Below are 17,838 nucleotides of genomic sequence, written 5' to 3'. Positions count from 1 at the left end.
TAAATATGCCAAGGAGATATTGAAGAAATATGATCTTGAAAATTGCAAGCCAATATCCACTCCTATGGGCACTGACACTGTCCTCTGCGCTGACGAGAATGGTAAGTCGGTAGACAGCAAATTGTATCGAGGTATGATAGGCTCTCTACTTTACTTAACAGCAAGTAAACCGGACATTCAGTTCTTAGTATGCTACTGTGCTAGATATCAATCTAACCCTAAGGAATCTCATTACATAGCTATAAAAAAAATCCTTAGATATTTGCAAAGCTCAGTGAACGCAGGTTTATGGTATCCCAACACTTATGGCTTTACACTCGTTGGATACACTGACGCTGACTATGGTCGAGACAAGCTAGAACGAAAAAGCACCTCTGGAGGATGTCACTTCTTAGGAAGCTGTCTTGTATCCTAGTTCAGCAAGAAGCAGGCGTCAGTAGCCTTGTCTACCACTGAAGCTGAGTACATTGCTGCTGGTCACTGTGTTGCTCAAGTCCTATGGATTAAGCAACAGCTTGAAGACTATGGTCTTCAAACAAAGACAATTGAGGTCAAATGCGACAACAAAAGTGCAATTGATCTATCAAAGAACCCAATTCAACACAGCAGGATGAAGTATGTCAGCATAAGACATCACTTCATTAGAGACCATGTACTCAAGGGTGAGATAAAGCTGACCTATGTCCCAACGGATGAGCAGCTTGCGGATATCTTCACAAAGCCACTGGCTCGTGAACAGTTCAGCATACTGAAAGAAGCCATTGGTATGTTTAATCCTCTTCAGTAAATTCGTGTTCTAAAATGTAATTTATGCTGAGTGAATTACTATGCTGAATGATTTATGCAAATGCATGCTGAGTGATTGTTATGCTGAGTACTTAACGCAAAATACATATCAATACTGAGTAAATATGCACACCGATTAGTAATCTCAAACTGAGAAATCATCCTTTCATATACTACTGACCACTCAGAATATAAAACGCTTAGTATTCTAAACGCTGAGTGTTAGATCCGTTGCATTAAATGCAAAGGCACGCGAATAGCCACCTAGGATGACGTATGCGCCGAATGTGTCATAAAAGCCAGGATCTTTGTCGGTTGAAAATCCCAAGGCAAAACTAACACATGGATTCGATAAGATCCACTCTTCACCGCTATAAATAATGGGTAAATCCCCATTTTTTATTTTCTTTACACTTACCGAATTTTCTGGCAAAGCATTCTCTCTCTAAGACTCTCAAAGCCTCCCAATCTTTTTCTGAAATAATGACTCGAGTTTCCGTCAACATCTCCGGTGCCGGTCACCCTAAGACCAGCTCCGATGAACCCTCTAGGCAAACTACTGTGCCTGAAACCACCAAGGTCAGTACGCCGAGCAAAGGCAAAGCTGGCCAAGCTACCTCAACTAAGGGTAAGCCGACCAAGGCCAGAACCTATACCAAGGTATTTGAAGACATTAGCGAATGGAAAGTAGACTTCTCACGATGGGTTTCTGAGGCCTTCGTGACATCCGAGCAACCCTTCTGCGAATGGATATCAAAGAATGGCTGGACAGAGCTGTTCTCCATTAGAGATCACACCTATCCTGGCCTAGTAAGGGAGTTCTACCACAATCTCCGAGTTGTTGATGATAACTAGGACTATCTGGTAACTGTGGTAAAGGAAAAGACCATTTTCATAAACCCTACCTATCTTGCTAACTTGCTGACGTTAAAGAATGAGGGAACAAAACTGAGGAGATCTGGGGATCACGAAGGAACTGGGTATGATACCACCTTCTGTAAGCCCGCTGGCCACTCTGGAGAAGTCTCAAGCACCTCAATGGGTCAGCACCAAAAGATGGCTCACTATATACTGACCTTCTTCATTTATCCAAAGATCAACTGCACTACCTCAGCAACGAATTTTGAGCAATGCTTCATATGGTATATGCTGACGTACAAGCCGATCAACATACCAGTATTTTTGATTGATGGCTTCCAAAGGAGCACTGGAACTCTCAGGCTGGGATCACTCATCACCAGAATCCTCTTAGATCATCAAATTGATCTATCTGAGGAAACTAAGGCTAGAGGATCTGAGATAACCGCGGCTTCGCTGAGGGCTTTGAAGTTCAATCAGCCACTAAAGAAAGGAAAAGCTGCTGCTGAACAACAAGCTGAGGAAACAGCTCCAAAGCAAAGCCAAAGGACAAAGGCTCCAGCTGCCCGCAGGAGGAAAGCTGTTGGGACTCCTTCAAAGAAGGCTGAGCCTCAGGCCAAGAAGCCGAAGTCAGCTGCTGAACAAGGTCAGGAGAGACCTAAGTCAGCTGAGAAAAGGAGCAGGCAAGATGAGCCTGAAATTGAGGAAAGAACAAATGTTGATGAGCAACCTCAAAAGAAGCAGAAGTCTTCTACACTGACTCCTATTAATGCTATTCCTACTGACGTCGTTGTTCCTGGTGATTCTCACTACACACAGTGTCTAGGAACTGTAGCTGAGCATCAAGAAGATGATGTGCATCTGGACGATCAGTTCATTGCACAAGTTGAGGAAGAGTTAGATGGCGATAGTGAAGAAGATAAAGAACAAGAAGAAGATGGCGGTCATGATGACACTGAGGACGCTGAGGAGACAGCTAGTGAGGTTGAAGCTGAGCCAACCAATACTGAGTTGGCTGCTGGAAATGAACAAGAACCTGACCAATCCAATGTTAATCAAGAACAAGAACAAGCTGACCAGCTTAATGCCGATCAAGAGGAAACTTCTCCCTCTCACTCAGGAGAATCTATACAAGCTGACACTCCTCCTCCAAGAAGAAGATTAGTCAAGGCAAGTCAGAAGTCTGTCATTGACCCTCCTGTTCAAAAACCAACTGTCCCTGACTTTGTTATCCAGAAGCTGACCCAAGACCCTTCTAAACTCAAGCTGAAATTTTTCAGAAAACAACCATCTTCTACTCCATCGGCTTCCCTTGAAAAGCAAGCCTCTGTTTCTTCACCAAAGGAACACGCCGACTTGAATGCTTCTGCTAACTCTACAAGCCAAGTGGAGCCAATTCCTGTCAATGCTGTTACAACAAGCATTGTGCTGACTCAGGACATTCATGCTCCAGTCAGCACAGACAGCATTCGGATTACTTCTTCTCCAATCAACACTTCTGCCGATCAATCAGTTTTACCTGAGACTCAAGTGCAGATTGGAAACACACTTCCAGTCACTGACCATGTTATACCCTTGACTCCTCTTCCAACCGGCCATACTGAGGAAGCTAGGCAAGTTCATGAAGGCTCTCTCAGCTACTTACATGCCACCGAGTCTGGAAAAAGAATCATCGACTCGGTGCAAACTTTAATCAAAGACCTTCATCAAACCACTCCACCTGCTGCTGGGTCTTCTACTGTTGAGACAACTCAGCTCTCCCACGTAACTCAGCTTCTCAATGAAGTTAAGGGATTCGAGGATTTGCTGAGTGTCATAGTCTCCTTTCAAGCACAGCAACCTAAGCAGGATTCCATCACAAAGCTGGCTGAGCTCCAGCTGACAATTGTTCAACATCTCAATTCTCTTCAAGGTCAAGTTCAGACCCTGTCAGCTGCGAACACGTGATATGCCACTTCTGATGAAGTTAAAATGCTCTTTGCTCAGCTTCACACCGAGCAAATCAAGACCAACGAGCAAATGGTCTCCTATTCTCAATGCTCAGTGGAGCAAATTGGTGAGGCTGTTCGACTGTTAAACTTGAACAAATAGGAGATGGACACTGACGCCATGAAGCAAAATAAAATACTGTCTGTCACCAGACAAACTTTCAACCATGTACGTCATAGCAATATTCAGCGTCAATACTACGACACATCCTTACTGAAGACATTTCATCAAGTCGTTGCTGGTCTGACCGAAGCACTTACCTGGATAGGTAAATCTCAAGCTTTCATAGTAAGCATGATTAGCGCTGCTGAACTTAATATACCCATCAAGGTCTCAGATGATGGAGTTGCTATTTTTGACGGTGTCAATGAAAGCGCCGATAGACTTAAGGCGCTGTCCACGGAACTGACCAGAGCCGTCTTAACCGATGCCTTTAGGATTCCTCCTCCCGATGCTGACAAAACGGGGGAAAAAACAAGATAGAACACAACATGAGCATAGTCAGTCCAAACAAAAGAAAAAGAAATAGAAATTAGGCTAGCTTAGTTATGCTAAGTTTGTAGTCTCTATGTTTATGTTTTTCTTTTGTTGTATACGCTGACTACTTCTAGTAATATCAATACTTGCATCTTTTTATCCAAAAACTGAGTTATGAGTTATTATCTATGATGCTGACTATTAAGTAATTATGTATCTTCAATTACATCAACTATGTTTAATGCTTATAAAACTTATTGATTGTACCTAATGCTGATAACATGTTTGACATTGACTTGTATGTTTATAAAACATTGTCTTATAAAACTCATTGAACAACAAATTACTCAGCGCCCTCTGAATGTTAAAACTTCCGCTTAAACACTGAGTAAAATAGAATATGTTTCATGAGCTGACCTATATCTGAAAACTGACTTACTCGATTAAACCTTCAAATGTTTAGAGTAAAACTAAGTCAGTAGCTCAAACCTGACGGGGGAGTTTGCTAAGCTATAATAGGTCAACTATCATGGGGGAGCTCAATACCGAGTTCTTCACTGAATAGTTTTGCCAACATCAAAATGAGGGAGTTTGTTGAAACACCTTTCCACATAATTTTGATTTGACAAAATTGTTTTAAGTGTAATTAAAAATATTCTAAACACACTAAGTTTAAATGTTTTGATTTATTCTACTAATGTGTTTGTTCAATGTTTAGTTAAATTGTTTATAAGACACAAAGATTAAAAGGCCCAAAGCCCAATATGGAAGTCAAAGCCCAAGTCAAACAGTTTAAGGCAACTCGGCCCGCGTATGTCAAAACGCTGTCGTTATGTACAAAACGCAGCTCAGCGGAAGAAGGATCTAGAAAACCTTCGAGGAACAACTTCGGGACGAAGCTGCTGAGTTGATTCGACAAAGAGTACAAGACAACAGCTGGCTAAGAATAACTTCCAGACAAAGTGTTTCCACTTTGGGTAAAGATCAGAAGACACAGAATGCTGTCCAGTTGACCTTACCATAAATGGAGAGACATTCTGCCGAGCTGACCAAAAGCTGACCAAGGACAGAAGATACTCAAATCTGATTGGCCGAGAGCTCTGAGCAAGACAGGATGACAACGACAGGAAGCCGTTTCCCTCCAACGGTTATTTCGAAATTCGAAATGATCGACACCTCAGACGTCTCTATAAATAGAGCCCTTCAGTTGCTTCATTCAACACAGAACTTGATCAAGCCATTACGCTGACCAAATTTCTACGCAAAGTTCTGCAAGAAAAAGCAAAGCAATCTTACACTAAATTTCATATCTTTTGTGTAAAAGTCTAGAGTGATTATTCAATCATCTAAGGTGTCTTAGCAATCATTGTTTAGGACAAACACTTATCATTTCTAGAGATTAGAAAGGAGAGGCTGAGTACTCGGTTATAGTACTCAACGAGAGATTAGGATTGAGTAGAGGTATAGAGGAAGGTACTCTTGTTATACTCAGTTGCTAAGATCGTAAAAGGTTTGATGCTCTACTGTTAAAGAGCTCAGTAGAGAATTCGAAATCTCGGAACGTGTTCCGGGGACAGGACGTAGGATTGGAGGCCGAACCTGGATAAATCTGCTGAGTAACATATTTCTAACCTTTAACTCCTTTATATATTTATTGCTTGCTTAAACAAAAACTGACCAAGTAAAGAGGTCAAGCTGAGTTGTGCGCATTGAATATCTGAGCTCAGGAATAGACTCTAAGTGCTATCTCCTGACTCAAGTAAAGAAACTGACCTAGTCACTAGTTGACTAAGCCAGTATCTTGCTATTCACTCAGCGCCGCTGTCCAAACCTTTTTCTCACGAAAAAGAAGTCTGGCCTAGCTTAAAATTTTTAAATAGTTCCTAACCCCCCTTGGAACTATACTTGTAACGTTATAAGGGACCAACAGTGCGACAGTCTGCAGTTGCACATGATCGCGAGGTTGAGGAGAGCGATGAGCAGCCGACCCCGGGGAGACAGCCGACCCAGCGCGTAGGAGGTCGTTTTGCGAGTACATGTATTTTTTATAATTTTAGTATATTTATAATTTTAGTATAACTTTAGTATATTTTAGTATAATTTATTATTTTAGTATAATTTTAGTATAATTTAGGTATATTTTAGTATAATTTTAGTATAATTTATAATTTAGGTATATTTTAGTATAACTTTAGTATATTTTAGTATAACTTTAGGTATATTTTAGTATAATTTTAGTATAATTTAGGTATATTTTAGTATAATTTTAGTATAATTTAGGTATATTTTAGTATAATTTATAATTTTAGTATAATTTAGGCATATTTTAGTATATTTTAGTAGTATTTTAGTATAATTTAGTAGCATTTTAGTATAATTTTACTATAATTTGGTATATTTTAGTATTTTTTAGGATACTTTAATATAATTTTATAATTTTCAGGGACAAGCAAACGTCCCAAAACTAGTGAGGACGAGAGCTGGGTAGTTACTGCACCGGTTGATGGTGGTCCCGTTGATGGTTCCGTGATTCCTAGTTTTCTAGGACATGTTGCCTCACGGATGTTGGGAGGAGAGATTCGGTCGTTTCTGACATGCTACAACATATCAACAGCATGCCGAGATTTGTGTCAGTGGTTTTCTGATGCGTCACCCGAGGTAAGCATAATATAGTGTGTCAACATTTATTGTAATTTGTATTTTTAACTATAAACATAAAAAACATTCAGTAATTGTATAAATTGTATATGTGTCATTTTACAGCCGAGGGAGATGATCGAGAGGACTGGTTTGTCTCACCTTCCACATGCCATGTTCAAGAACCTCGACACTCCGCTGTTGACTGCGTTCGTGGAGCGGTGGCAGTCTGATACGAACTCCTTCCACATGCCGTTCGGGGAGATGACTATGCAGCTGCATGATGTGTGACAGATTCTTCGGATCCCGATCGACGGTCCGATGGTGTCCGAGTCTCCCCCTACTGACGGGCTTCATGCCTTGTGCATGATGATGTTTGGGGTGAGTCAGGCTGATCTTCTGTTGCCGACCCGACGTTTATGGGGTGGTGGAGGTGTATTTGTTGGGGCTGTACATGGGCTTTGATCAAGGGTAGGGATGACGCTACTCGGGCCACAGCGTGGATGTGGCTTATGCTTGGATCCACTCTGTTTGTTGACAAGAGTGGAGATAGGATTAGGCCGGCCCATCTTGCTGAGGTTTACAGCGGTGTCAGCGGGGCAGCTGGACTATCATGGGGGTCTGCTACACTAGCCATGTTGTACCGGCAGCTGGGGATAGCGAGCAGGGGAGACTGTTCAGGTATATGCGGATGTTTGACTCTACTGCAGGCATGGATATCCGAGTATTTTTCGGTGTTCCGGCCGCATAGAGGAGCTCACTTGATCCCAGCTGACCATGCCCGTGCACTGAGATGGGAGGTCGGGGTACCAGGCAAGACGGCCGCCCGACTAGATACCTTTCGCGGGCAGCTGGACCGTATGACTGCAGCAGAGGTATTTTATAAAATTTTAGAATTAATTTAAGTATTATTTATAATATATTATTATTTTTTTATTGAGTATTACTTTTTTCCAGGTGACGTGGTTGCCTTATGGTCCTGTCCCCGATGATGATCGGCTTCGAGTGTCCTACGCCGGTTGGATACGGTGTAGAGACATCGTCGAGCCGTATATGCCCGATCGAGCGCTGCGACAGGTCGGATATATTCAGCCTATCCCAACTGAGCGTATTAGACCTGATAAAGCAGTATGACCATGGAGATCTATAGCGTATAAGCTCACATATTCCTTAGTCACAGTTGAGGATACGTGGCGGAGATTTCCATTGGCTCGGGGCATTGATCGGAGGAGATGCCGACCCGTTGGATACGATCCCACAGCCTGTGAACCTGCTTATATGGACTGGTATAGGCGACATTCGCATCCCCATCTCCTTCATGCACCACAGGCTGCACCGGTACAGCATGCTCGCGCCAACAGCGAATTTGTAAGTTTATTATTATTTAGTATTAGTTTATATGTGTTTAATTGTTAATATTTATTTATTAATTTTTTTTTTTTTGCAGTGGATTAACTGTTTGTGGCGTGTCACCCAACTATCGGCTACCCACCGATCTGACGAGGATGTTCCACGCATTAAGAGAGAGATGGATGAGTTTATGGATGCGTGGCGTCGGGCGAGCTGAATTTTTGTTGTAGAAATTCATACATTTTAACACTTTTTGTTGTATATATTATATTTACTCTTTTACGTTTATAAATGTTTATGTTTATTAATGTTTATTTTAATTTTTATGTTTTTAAATTTTATTTGTTACGTACAATTCTGTAGTTACGGGCTTAACGGCCTATTTACGGGTTTAACGGCCTATTTACGGGTTTAACGAACTATTTACGGGGTTAAAAAGCTAATTTTTTTGCCAATCCGACACGCGGGCGTGTGGACATCACGCCTCACCGCGTGGTCGGACGTGATATACACACGCCTTACCGCGTGGTCGGACGTGATAGACAACTGCCCGACCTTGCGGCGAGGCGTGGGGCTATCACGTCCGACCACGCGGTGAGGCGTGTGTATATCACGTCCGACCACGCGGTGAGGCGTGATATCCACACGCCCGCGTGTCGGATTGGCAAAAAAATTAGAAATTCCCCTCCCAAAACCCATGAAAGGGCATTTTCGTCATTTCACGGGGCTATGGGTGGGAATTTGAGGCTGAGTTTAACAACACCCTTTCTTTAACTACCTTTCACAGGCTACTTTTAACAAAAACAATCAACTAATAGCAAATAGTAAACAGAAACATGTGAATTAAACGGTAAATAGACCTCAGTAGTAGCCATCTAAGATGGCACTGATTTTCTTTACTTCAAGTGTGGAAACCCATATCATATGGCATGTAACTGCCTGCTCATAGTGATAACCTGACTGAAGAACTTTCTCTAACAGCTATGATAAGCGAGATCAACATTGTTGGTGGATCAGGTGGGTGGTGGTAGAAACTGGTGCTTCTTGCCATGTCTGTTGTAATCGAGATATGTTTAAAACATATACTACTGTCATCGAGAATAAGAAAGTGACGTTGAGTGATTCCCACACCACTTTTGTTGCTAGAATTGGTAGTGTGGAATTGAAATTCACCTTTGAAAAAACAATGATTTTGAAGGATGTAATTCACACGAGCTATCTTCTCAATAGAGCGAGATTTACTCAAGTTATAGGTGCATATTTATTTATTTTGACCAAAAATGAAATGTTCGTAGGAAAAAAGATATGGTACTGATACCATGTTTAAATTGAATATTGTCAATAAAGTGAATTATTCTATTTATATGTTGTGTAATTTTAATATCTGATATACTCGTCTTTTATCATATCAACAATTCGTACTATCTAAACATGGCTAGTAATATTTTTGGATTTTGAGGGCAATTTTTTTTTTATCCCAAACCTCTATTTTCTAAACATGGCCCATGTATACAAAAGAGTTAAAAGAAACATTGATTCATTATTGATCTGGTACGAAAATAACTACACATACAAATGTCCTTCAATTTCCCCCTCCATTATTGTGGCCAGTGTGCAAAACGCAGAGGTTAGTGTCGTTTTATTAGGAAGAACACGTCAAGCTTTCATCAAAGATCCAACGGTGAAAGGACGGTAATTCTGACACAAAGAGGTTAACTTGTTTTTCCTTCCATTTTTTCTCGTAAGGCGTCGCTCTTCATCTTCTTCATGAATTTTCCCGCGAAAATCGCCAAGGAGAGATAGAAGCTTCTCATCTTCACAAACGGGAATACCGTTTCTCTATACATCATCCAAATGACTTCAGGTAATCGAAATCTTCCTCTATTCATCTCTTTGCCGTTCCAATTCCATGATTTTGCCGCCTGAATTTAAGAGTTTTGTTAAATTAACATTGTCTAGTAGGTCGGTTTATGAATCAATTTCATTTTTTCATTAGATTCAGGTAGGTTGAAGTTTATTTATGTTCTACATCCCTTTATCAATGTACGGACAGCTATCTCTGTACAGGTTTAGGTTCGGCTTCAATGTGGACTAGTTCATAGATCTTTAGGTTTTGATTACCAAGGAATAGAGACTTTACAAATAAAGCCCCGAAGATTGGCATTCCATTGCTGTATATCGTTACAATTATTTGCGTTCACTTCAGGCTTGGAATTATGCGGAATTGGAGCTTTAGATTATGTTTTGCTACATTTTTTAGTCATCAAATCACACTGTATCGTGATTTAATAATTTTAACGTGCTTGTTCTTTTGATCTCGCAATGATTTGTAGATCTTGCGTTACAAGTTCCTGCTGAGCTTGAGAGAGCTTTGCAGTTGAAGACTGTCCAATACATTGTTACACAAAGACCATGGCTCGGTAATGATCAAAGTCACTGATGCTTTTTCATTCATATTGTCTGTATATTTTTATTGTGGATTTTATAATTTCTTATTATGTCCAAGGTTTCTATCACAGATCTCTATGGGGTTAATGTTCGACCTGTTGCACCATTTGGGAGTGCAAGCAGAAGACAGTATTATGATCCTGCGCTGATTCACCGTTGCTTGCCTGATGAGCTACTCTTTGAGGTAATCCATTTCAATGAATTTATTCAAAACCGAATTGTGTAGTCTTGTAAATGATATTTTTTTGGTAAGCAGATGACAAACACCGCGCTTAATTTTTTGACTAGTATTTTCATTAAGTTCGACATTTGTTGACTCACATGTCACACCTGATATGAAATTTGTGTAAAATGGCTATGGTATCTCAGAAAACAGGAAAAGAAGGATATTTAATATTTGAATTTGGGGATTGTAGTATCGTTCCATTTTTCACAAATCTGGTTTGGCACCTAGAGAGTATCGAAAAATTGCTATTGTTTATGGTCACTATAAAATAAGGAGTCTAGGAGGAAACAGTGATTTGGGCTCCAGAATAGTTGGTAAATATGATCTGAGAGACTACTTAGGTTAATCCAGTATTAGAAATTTAGAATGCCTTTAGACTCTTTACAAGTTTGCATCATAAAGAGAACCATGAACTAAAAATAAACAAGTTCTCAGTAACTAAACCACACCTGCATATGCTTATAGTAAATATGCATCATAGCGGACATGATAACTTGTATTCTTATGCAGGTTTTTATAAGGATGAATCCTTATGATTTAGGAAGGGCTGTTTGTGTTTGTCGAAAATGGAGATATACACTTCGCAACCCTGTGTTCTGGCGTAATGCTTGCTTAAAGGCTTGGCAAGTAAGTTTGTGTTTGTATAGGATATTTTTGAACCTTTTTTTTTATATTTATATCATCCAATAATGAATACGTGCTCCCTTATTGCAGCTGTCCGGAGTGGTAGAAAACTATAAGATTTTGCAATCAAGTTATGAGAGCTCATGGAGGAAAATGTGGCTTTTAAGGCCAAGAGTCCGAACCGATGGTATGTTCTATATTTATTGTAATATACATCTTTTCTTTTAATGAATATAGTTTCAAGCAAACCAGTGTTATTTATTTCTCTCTTATTCGGTATGTTTCGTTAGGAAATGAGTGGAGGGAATTGATGAAAGAAAGAGAGGATGTTCCTATGTTTCGTTGGAACTTAGAAGGAGTTCGATAAAGTAATGGACAGCAAATAAATCCTTTCATACTAGTGCCCTTAACACACAATTCGTATTAACTGAAAGATTGGAAAGGAGAAAGTGCTTATTTTTTCCTTGAATTATAACTTTGCCCCTTTGTTCTAAAGGGCACATATAAGATCTCTCTTTCTTTTGTTTGTTTGTTCTTTGACCAAACAAGCATAAGGAAAACGCATGGTTGTTCTTTCCTGTCATCCTTCTTTTATTCCAATCCTTTCCATGCTCCCAACTTCCTCTCTTGTGAACCAGACAAATTATTAATTTTTTCCATTCCCTTGTTTTTGTTTATTGACATATTGGTGGCTGTCTACACTTTTGGAAGTTGTGTTCTTTTTTTCTCACCTCTTTTAATTTAATTCTAATGGGAAGTTCTTTGTATATACATTATGAAAAATGTGGGAAAAAGAAACATTGTTTTCTATACTTTTTTTTTTTTCTTTGACTGAATAAGAGAAATAACAAACAAACAAAGGCTAATCCCCAGCAGCAATCACAAGTCCACTGTGAGCAGTGCTCATGTAATCGGAGTACAACAAAAAAGTCGTATCCTGGTTAACGTTACACTAAAGACTAATGCCTCTGCTATAGTTCAAAGCTGTCCCTGTTAACATATCAGCGCATTGGTGTGGGTGAACTTCAGACCAGTCAGATGCTCTGAATACAGTTGGTGAGGGCGGACTTAGTTAGGAAGGAAATTAGCCAGCCTATCCTTGCTAGTAAGCATTGGTATAGCCTAAAGACAATCAGATACGACAACAATAAGCCCAGTTTAATAGCGAGAGATAAGCCAGAGTGAATTTCCCAATGCTTAAGTTGTCCACAAATCCAGTTGCCGTTATGGTAATTGAAAAGACCACCAGCCCCACATAAGCCAGAGGAGGGTATACAGGATCCATCAACAAGCGCTTTTCAGCTAACAAAAATTCCAACCTTTTTCCCCATGGAAGCCTGTTCGGGTGGACTGGTGGGATCTCTGGACAATGACATCCTAGATAAACACACAAAGATGTAAGTTTGTTGCCAACAGTCCCCTCACAATTGTTGAATAAAGCGGAATTTTTCCATTTCCACATGAACCGAATAGAGATAGAGAATAGACCAGTCAATCTCTTACACTTGGATCTCATTCGAAATAGCAGCACTTGTCAGACAGTGCCCCAGAGCATATGGGGAAGAGATTCATCACACAGCTCACTCCAACTACACGTGGCATTATGAGACCTGACTGTATTAGTAACCAGATTATCATTCAGGGCAAGCCAGAGAGAAGTTTAATTCTGAACTTCCAGAAATGCCCTTTCTCGCCGTGATGATGAATTCCCACCACCCTTCTATAGGCTGTTTTAGTTGTAAAGTCCTCATGTTTGCTACACATTCTTGTTGATGTGTTATCATCTATTTTTATTTAAACGATTATTGTGTGTGTTTTCAGGTCTAATAGAACTTGCTCTATTTTATTAATTAGCAGACACCAATTTGTGCCATGGTTGTTGAAATTTGTGGGAAAGAATATTAGTAGCCCAATATGAAAAAAGGATGTGCTTATTTGCTGGGGAAGATCGAACATATCTGTACTTTCCCTTTTTTTTTTCTGGTATTTTATGATGGAATGTGCATAAAGTAACCTTGGATTGCATTTCTCTTCTTATATCTCAGGTCTTTACGTGAGTAGGAACACCTATATCCGCGCTGGTCTGAGAGAGTGGACTGTCAGGAATCCAGTTCATTTGGTATGTTTTGGCCTGTTTAGATACACTTTCATAATTCAGTGCATAAAGTGCTTGAAATGTAAAACTACACAAGGACAATATGGCTACAATTCTGAATAAAATGCCAAAATCTTTTCATCTTTCACATTTTTATACTTCTGGAATGTCAATATCTTTCACCTGTATATCGTCAGTTTTTTCATATGCATGTCTAATTTTGTGAAATCATGAGGAGATGGCACAGTTGAGCGCGCTGCTCTTTTGGTGGTCTCCTTCTTCCCATGAATATTTTTCATCTTGTGGATAATAAGTGTTCCTCTTTAAATAATTTTGTATCTTGCATGTGTTGCCCAAATTTTCCCATGTTCTTTGAATAGATTCTAATGCTTTAAAATAAAAGGGGGATTCTACCCCCTTCTTCCCTCCCTAGTATGAACTTAGCTGCAGCAGAACTTCCATATTTTCTGTAATTCCATTCCATAATCGTGTTTTTTTTGACGTGGTTAATGGTGAAATGATGTGACATGGCTTATCCAGTAGATATGACTGCATTCAGGAAATGCAAATGAAATCCCATGAGTTTAATGAGTTCATTATTGATTTGCTGCTGTATTGAGTCAAAGGATGCCAAGTAACCTGAAATTAGCTCTAGTAATCCTATTGGGGTTGTCCACAAACTTTGACTATGAATTGAATATTAATACATCATGACTTGTCTTAGAAGTGTTGGTTATTATTTTCCTGTATGATGATTGGGCTTAATGTTGCTGCAAACAAAAGAAAAAAATTTAAAGAAGCATTGTTGTTAAACAGTAATTATTGGTGAAGGTACAGTGGTTATTTTATAAATCTACTTTTGTGCACATGAATATTGAAAACATCCTAATGCCTCTTCTATATATGGTCGTCGTAATTATTGAGACATGAAAATGAGATATGTGGCATTCACTGGCCACTACAAACAGAGATTTCACATTTAATGAACTTGTTTTCATTGTTATTCTGATTCATGCATATCAATTAATTATGAAATTGCATAAGAGAATATTTAGTGGTGTACTGGTGAGAGAATATATATGTGTGTGACTGTTTGTGTGTTTTGAAGTTTTTAAGTCGCTGGTTCCTCAATTTTCCTCCCTCCTCCTTGCAGGTTTGCTATTATCGTTACATGAGATTCTTACCTTCTGGCAGGTTTCTTTACAAGGTAATAATCTCTCACAAAAATTGAATATATTGATTTGTAATGCATATAGATAACGAGGATGCTTTCCTTTCTGTCTCTTTGTGACCATTCTATCTTTTATTTTGTGATGTATAGACTTCTCCTCATACAGTGAAGGATGTCGTGAAATGCATGAACTTCCGTGCATCAAAAGCAGATGATGTATTTAGTGGCCGTTACACATTGACAGATGACAGGGTACAGTTCTTTCCTAGTTTGTAATGATTTGTTTGTGTACTTTACATTTTAAATATTTATCTTGCATGCAGACTTTCTTTAATTGCAGGCTTAATTGGATATGGAATGTAGATGCACCTTTCTCATTTTATTACCTTCTATTTTGGTGAATTCACAATCTGTAAAGCTTATATTTATACGCATTTGTTGCAGGTTGAAGCTGCTTTCCAATACCCTGGTCGGCGTCCTACTCTGTGGAAAGTTTCTTTAAGGTAATGGATATTACAGCCTGTACAATTTTCTGTTCAATTTTTTTGTGCTGATTTGAAGATGGAAGTAGGGAAATTGACACATTTGTGGTTAATTACCAAAAAAGTTTCTTCATTTAGGGTGGATTCCAAACTATTTCAGTGTATGGTGATTTTGGCTCGGCCCGCCTGTTAGGAAGGTGGACGGGGAGACGGGATCAGGCGGACTGATATTTCACAACACAATTGTGAAATTGGCCAGCTTACTGCAATAAAAGAGTAAAAAGTAATATAAATACCTGCTTGTGAAATGCCATGATTAATCTATATTTGTAAAATGTCAGGATTAAAATACCAGCTTGCTTTGAAATGTCAGTCCGCCTGTCACACAGGCGGACTGTTAGAAACTTGCCCCAGCTCCCCTGTCCGCCTTCCTGACCGGCAGGACGAGCCAAAATCACCACATCCACGCAAATAGTTTGAAATCTACCCTAAATGAAAAAATTCTTTGGTAATAACCACAAATGTGTTAATTTCCTGATGAAAGTATGTCTGCATTTGGATAATTTTATAGTTATTATGGTGAAATTATGCCTGTTTATGTACTCTAGTCAATGGTAATATATCTAACTGGTTAAACTGGATTCTCTGTTTTGTGTCTGGTTCTTCATGCAAATAGATAAATGAATCAATCTATAATTCAGTTCGGATTAGGAACGAATAGATTGGAACAACTTATTATCATGGGGGAACTTCTATTACCATTTTCTTCTTATCTCATCCATGTTGATAACCATTTTGATGATGCTCTCTATAGATTAAGAGGAACAACATCAGGGGCTAACAATCGGATGGATATTCTCGCACTCGTAACTAGTAAGGTGGACAGTGATGGGGTCATTGGGCCTGAGGAGGACGTCATTGGAGTGGTCGAGGATTGGCAAGAAGACGACAATGCACGCACATCACATAACAGGGGTCTTGCACCTTTTGCATTTGTTCCATTTGAAGAGGTATGTATTTTCAGGTTTTTCTCGCCTTCAATTAATTACATTTGAACCACAACTTAATACATATGGAGGTGCTTCTAATGTTCTTATCTGCAACTTCAAATGGCAAGAATTTTGTGTTCCGGCCAAGTATAGTTAAAACTAAAATCCTCTTCTTACTTCACCTCATCAGTGTCAACATTTGCTCACACATCCAATTAGATCATCTGTTCTTACCTATGTTGCACGGAAACTTTGAATTTAAAGTGTTTCGGGTTTAGGAAACCAAAAAAACAATGTAATTTAAAAATTGGAAACTCGTTTGCTACATGTAATTTGTTTTCAGAAGTAGATCAATGACATGTTCAGTAAATTCCTAATATTTTCTAGAATTCAAAATGAAAAAAGAAATACTTTTTTTCCATCTATTATGAGACTAATATTTACTTTGTTTAACATATATATTAAAAAGTCGTACATTCTTTTAATTTTGTTTTCCGGTGTGTTTTGATTTCCATATCCGTTTCCATACAGATAATCTGTTCTTTTACATTATCTACATTATGAGAAATATTGAGAGAAAAATTGCCATTTGTATTATGCGTAGGCGGAAACATCAATTCTGAACCTGCCTGTGGAAAAGATGGATTACTATGTTCCTGGCTAGAAGCTGGACAGTTCTGTTGGATTTGTTTGTACATATGTATTTATAACGTAATCCATGTATCATAATGTATAACTGTATGCGGTTCCTTTCATTTTATTGTTAGCTTTTTATGTGTTTTTCTTATCAGAAAACAAACAATGTCATATCAACTGTTGTGTAATGTGTTCTGGTCACGAATCTGTTGCTGAAATAACTTATCTTATTTGTACGATGGATATATGTCGGGAATTAGTATCTGTATATGTATATATTTTCATAATGATTTTGATGTTATGGTTTTGTCCATTGAGATTACTGATTTTGTTCAGTTAATTTGCGTTGAAAGAAACTGTATGTAGTAATAGTGTGGTGAATGTGAAAACAAGTTACAACGTGGAATGAGTTGTAATCGTGATTCTTTGAGGTGTGAAATTCTGAATCACAACAATACTCAAATTTGTAGTTTACATAATTTTATTTTGACTTAAATAATAGTAACTAGTAACTTTTAACATAAAGAATAGGGTTAGTGTTCTTTTGTATTATTTCTAAATATAGGGCTAGTGTTCTTTTGTTGTATTATTTCTAAATATTATATGTATTATATTGCACAAGTTCTCCTAGGTTAATTATTCATCCCAGTTGCGTTCACATGGACCCTGATGACCACGTAAATTTGGTCATTCACCGTTAGATCTAGGTGGATTAAATATAAGCTTTAGGATGTTTTGAATCTCCACCTTAGGATTTTAATCTGCCTAGATCTAACGGTGAATGACCAAATTTACGTGATTATCAGGGTTCATGTGAACGCAACTGGAGTACAAATTTTTTCCATTGGATTATTGCTTAGTACTTGCAAAATTAGAGGTGAAAAATGATCCTAAAGATAAGGGGGATCAACTTATCACAAATTAAAATTTAAATTGAGTTTTAGGTATCAACTCGACCTGAAATTAGTAATATATGACAAATTCGTTCAAATTTAAAAGTTTTAAGTATTAAAATGGATTGTATTTAAATTAATGTGTTAAATATTATAAATTTGAAAATTTAATTGATT

General features: G+C 38.6%; 1 protein-coding gene across 1 annotated transcript; it reads left to right on the top strand.

Annotated features, from left to right (window-relative positions):
- The first annotated feature begins 9,770 nt into the window (after window positions 1–9,770).
- On the top strand, window positions 9,771–17,069 carry LOC136201180 (F-box protein 7). Its single transcript, XM_065991773.1, has 11 exons — window positions 9,771–9,961; window positions 10,431–10,517; window positions 10,617–10,729; window positions 11,282–11,398; window positions 11,486–11,582; window positions 13,441–13,514; window positions 14,644–14,697; window positions 14,812–14,913; window positions 15,106–15,164; window positions 15,958–16,153; window positions 16,737–17,069. The coding sequence occupies exons 1-11, from the start codon at window positions 9,952–9,954 to the stop codon at window positions 16,794–16,796; spliced, it is 969 nt and encodes a 322-aa protein (XP_065847845.1). The 5' UTR covers window positions 9,771–9,951; the 3' UTR covers window positions 16,797–17,069.
- The last annotated feature ends 769 nt before the right edge of the window (window positions 17,070–17,838 follow it).

This window comes from Euphorbia lathyris, chromosome 7 (genome assembly GCF_963576675.1).
Source record: "Euphorbia lathyris chromosome 7, ddEupLath1.1, whole genome shotgun sequence".
Classification (NCBI taxonomy): domain Eukaryota; kingdom Viridiplantae; phylum Streptophyta; class Magnoliopsida; order Malpighiales; family Euphorbiaceae; genus Euphorbia; species Euphorbia lathyris.
The sequence above is the reverse complement of the archived record's forward strand: the minus strand, read 5'-3'. Positions and strand labels throughout refer to the sequence as shown.

Coding starts and splice junctions, on each gene's coding strand:
- LOC136201180 (XM_065991773.1), top strand. Junction 10,518..10,616: donor TACACAAAGACCATGGCTCG/GTAATGATCAAA, acceptor TTTCTATCACAG/ATCTCTATGGGGTTAATGTT. Junction 15,165..15,957: donor CTGTGGAAAGTTTCTTTAAG/GTAATGGATATT, acceptor TGCTCTCTATAG/ATTAAGAGGAACAACATCAG.